Source organism: Lolium perenne, chromosome 4, assembly GCF_019359855.2.
Source record: "Lolium perenne isolate Kyuss_39 chromosome 4, Kyuss_2.0, whole genome shotgun sequence".
Taxonomy (NCBI): domain Eukaryota; kingdom Viridiplantae; phylum Streptophyta; class Magnoliopsida; order Poales; family Poaceae; genus Lolium; species Lolium perenne.
In genome coordinates this window covers 330614524-330618517 of record NC_067247.2, presented here as the reverse complement: position 1 = coordinate 330618517, position 3994 = coordinate 330614524, and the positions used below count along the sequence as shown (strand labels likewise).

The 3994-nt window shown below is 52.4% G+C and overlaps 1 protein-coding gene across 2 annotated transcripts; it reads right to left on the bottom strand.

Annotated features, from left to right (window-relative positions):
- Positions 1-935: 935 nt before the first annotated feature.
- LOC127296450 (MA3 DOMAIN-CONTAINING TRANSLATION REGULATORY FACTOR 2) lies at positions 936-3601 on the bottom strand. 2 transcript variants are annotated; one of them, XM_051326527.2, is made up of 2 exons: positions 3180-3601; positions 936-3085 (listed from the first exon to the last, which is right to left on the bottom strand). In XM_051326527.2, the coding sequence occupies exons 1-2, from the start codon at positions 3246-3248 to the stop codon at positions 1217-1219; spliced, it is 1938 nt and encodes a 645-aa protein (XP_051182487.1). In that variant the 5' UTR covers positions 3249-3601; the 3' UTR covers positions 936-1216. The 2 variants fall into 2 exon arrangements, with proteins under 2 accessions (XP_051182487.1, XP_071685446.1); XM_071829345.1 differs by having other exon boundaries at positions 936-3102; positions 3180-3223.
- Positions 3602-3994: the final 393 nt, after the last annotated feature.

The following is a 3994-nucleotide window of genomic DNA, read 5'->3' as shown; positions in this document are numbered from 1 at the left end:
TTCTCTTCCATGGTTGTTGGATCCTTTTAGAAACTCATTGATCCGATTCTCTTTCATTGTTCCTGTTTCACGAAAATACCTGAATTAGACATAAACAGTGGTGACAAAAAAGTTTTTTTGGCATTTATTAGCAAGTTAGTCCCCAAAAATTATTAAAAATTGACAAGTGATGCATCGGTAGGGTCTTTTTTTTATCTCGTGCCACAGTGCAATTACAGAAAAAAAGTAGATTCTTAGTTGGATTTCGACCATGCCAAAACTCAAGTTTGAGCAATTATGAAAGTTTCATCTATTGAATTTACGCATCAACCAGTTAATCAAAAAGTATGGAGATGGGAAAGGGGCAATATTTTCAAGACTCTCCTTGTTTCTAGGCTCTTCCAAGCCTTATATATGTGATCGATAAAGGCCACGATCATTTTCATTAGTAACATGTGAGGTCTTCAAAATATCTCAGCTCTCATTACCATATTGTATTTATGCAGAAGTTCATACTGATGGGGAAGTGCGGGTAATACATTTCAAGATCATCAACATTAGGGCACGTAATAAAAATGAGGTGACGATAAGCTAAAGCAGAATTATCACCGAGGGAAGCAGAAAGGGAGGGTAAAGATAGAGTGACACACACGCATCCGCAAGCACACGCCCAAATGCACCCACACGCGCACAAATGCACATACGGGCACACACAAACACACAATAATTTTTGGAGCTATCTTATCAACCAATCGCGCACACAGTTGTGAGAGCGAATCGGATATGGCTGCTCCGACAATACTTTGTTCAAGCATGCGCTCGATAAGGATTAGGGTGGTTAAATTGATGTCGAAATGTTGCTGCAAATTGTTAGAATAAAGTTAATTCGGCCCAAGCTCCAACAATAAATATGTTCATATTAGCAAGAAGTAACATTGTATTTCCTCAACAACCAATTAACAAAACAAAACCACATATGACAGTATAGGAGAAAATGGCAAACAAAAACTCTCCAATGCACAAATCCTCCGCGCTAAACGCCACGAAAAACTCCTAATCTGGAAGTTCATACTCCCTATATTATCCTATAACATCATTCTCGTGGGAACGTATATACTCCTAATCGACCGCTTTCTCTTGTACCTGAAGATACATACACGTAATATAATGGCGTAAATCAGCAAATCAAACAAACTTCCCTGGAATGTCAGTAGTGTTGCATGTATGTAACCGGCGCTCACGAAGAAGCAGCAATGCCATCTGGGACTGGTGCCTGCTGCCCCGGCCTTGTAATGGAGAAAGAGGCGTCCAGCCATCCTCCCTTCTTGGCGCGCTCGACGTAGCAGCGGAGCTGCTCCCTGGCGTCCGGCACGTCAAGCGCGAGGTCGTCGACGCAGTCGGCAACCCTCTCGAAGCCCTTGGTCATCTGGTTCGGCGTGATGAGGCCGCGGCTGTAGCACTCGTCGAGCAGCCCCCAGAGCCGCTCGTCCTTGCCCCGCTTCTCGATGATCGACACCAGCGCCTTTTTCACGACCTCGTGGTGGAAGAACGGCATGCCGAGCTCCTTGATGCACCGGCAGGCCTCCCGTACGCCGCCGCCGCAGTCGTACTCCTGCAGGAGCTTGCTAACCTTTTCCTTCACCTCGCTGAGCTCCCACCCGGCCTTGCCGGTGCCGCCGCCGCCCCAGCACCGCAGGATCCGCTCCGCGGAGAGCTTTGCTCCCAGCAGGGCGTGGGCGTTCCGCAGCGCCAGCATTCCGGGGGAGCCCACCGCCTTGCGGCGGCTTGCCTCCTCCTCCATCGCCTCCAGGTCCGACGGCGCGATCACCTCGTCGACCACCGACCTGGCAAAGAACATGGCCAGATCCTCGACGATAGCAGGGTTGTCCAGCGCGGCGTCCTCGGCGGCATCGATCAGGAGGTGGAACCCTGCAACGACGTGTTCCGGTGGCATGCAGAGCGAGCACAGCAGCACGGAAGCCATCTCTTTCTCCCGGTTCTTCCGGTCCATCGCAGCGATGATCAGCTTCTTGACGAAGATGGCATTGACGGAGGGTGAGCACGATCTGTTCTCGGCCTCCAGCCTGCTCACCGACTCGATGATGTCCCCTGTCAAGAAGTACTCCTGTATGATCGACACAGCCTTCGCCTTGAGCTTCTTGACGGCGGCGTCGTCCTCGGCGGCCTTCTTCGGCTCCGGGCCAAGCGGTTTCAGGGACGACGCGCACAGCCAGCCCTCCGAAGAAGCCTTCAAGATTATGGATTTCAGGAGACACCTCGCGTTCGGCACGTCGAGCGTCAAATCGTCAACAGAGTCGATCATCCGGTTGAAGCCTTTGATCATCTGGCTCTCGTTGATGACACCTTCGCGCGATGCCGACTTAAGGAAGTCCAGGATGTGGCCCTCGGCTGCCCCGCCACGCTCAATGGCAAGAACGACGGCGCGCTTGACGACGTCGTGGTGGAAGAAGGGGATCTTGAGGTCCCTGATGCACCGGAACGCCTCGGCCGTGTCGCCGGCGGCCAGATACTCCTCCAGGATGTCGACGATCTTGGCCTTGGCCTCCTCGACGGTGATGTTCTTGCTACCGCCCCACCTCTGCAGGATGATCTCCCCGTGGTGCGGCGCGGACAGATAGCTCTTGTCCGCCCTGTGGATGACCTGGGCGCCCTTGCACCCGTCCGGCAGGCACGACAGCTGCTTCGCCAGGAACGCCGGTGGCAGGATGTCATCGATGATGGCGCGGGCGACGAAGACGGCGAGGATGTCGACGGCGTCGGGCGTGTCGACGGAGAGGTCGTCGCAGGACTCAGTGAGCTTGCAGAAGCCCTTGTACACCTGCGGGCGGTCGATGACGTCGTTGTAGAGCGAGGACAACAGCACGGCTGCCATCTCCTTCTCCCTGTCGTGCCGGTCCATGGCCACCGAGACCAGCTTCTTGACGAAGTAGTAGTGGTAGCACGGCACGCGGAGCTCCCGCAGCTCGTTCGCCGTCGCGGCCACGTCGTCCGTAGAGAAGTACTCCTCCACGATCGTGGTAGCTTTCCTCTTGAAATCGATGAATTCCTGGGACGACACTGAAGGAGTCCGCAGCTGGTCCACGTCCTGAACCATTTTCCTTTCTGATCCGTAAAGTTGCAGAGGAAATCTCAAGTCGATAGCGACAAGAAATTGCAAGGATAAACACTGGTTTAATTACCTCACAGGTGCTTGGGCACTTGATCGGCGCGTGAGCGCGAGGAACAGAGCTTTTGGGGCTGGACTCCATTGGGGAACTCTCTGCAATTTTTCGTTAATACCGTCCAATTAGGCGCCTTGAGGTGCAGATGCCTCCTGCATTCACCAGATGCAGGCGCCTTGGACACACAACTCGGGTTACATGTGCAGGTACGATCGATCAGTTAGAAAGGAATCAAAATGGAATGAAATGTTGAGGAGCTCCCGTGTTCATTATTCTGTCTTCGTAGGGACAGCTCTGCCTCAGGAGCGATTGAGAGAGAGCTGTGAAGAGCGAGCGCGGAAGATGGAATGGCTTTTATGTGTTCATGCATGCCTCCTTCCTGGGAAACGAATGGAAGGGGTAGCATGGCCGCACCGTGTCATCGCCGGAGTGGGTCACCCTACTGGTGTGTTTCTGGTCCGGGAACCAGCGAACACGTGTTGGGATGGGCATGCGGCAAATTGTTTCTGGTCCGGGAGTACCAGGATGCATGCTTTGAGATGAACCAATGGACATCCGTTGAGATAGAACCAAAAGAGGACATCGGAAATGCGTTTCTAGCGGAGCCACTAGCTACCGGTGTGCGCTCAGTCAATGTGAAGGAGCCATGCACGGCGTATGCTAATACCTACTCTTAGATTTATTTTCTTAGATTTTTTCCATATATTGACTGCATCTCTTATTTCTCATCTGAGGCCCTGGTTGAGTTCTCGTGCAATAACTGCTATCATCCCGTGGTTGAGTACTATCTGATGTTTGTGTAATTCGAGAACTGCAACTTCTTGGGAGCAAAT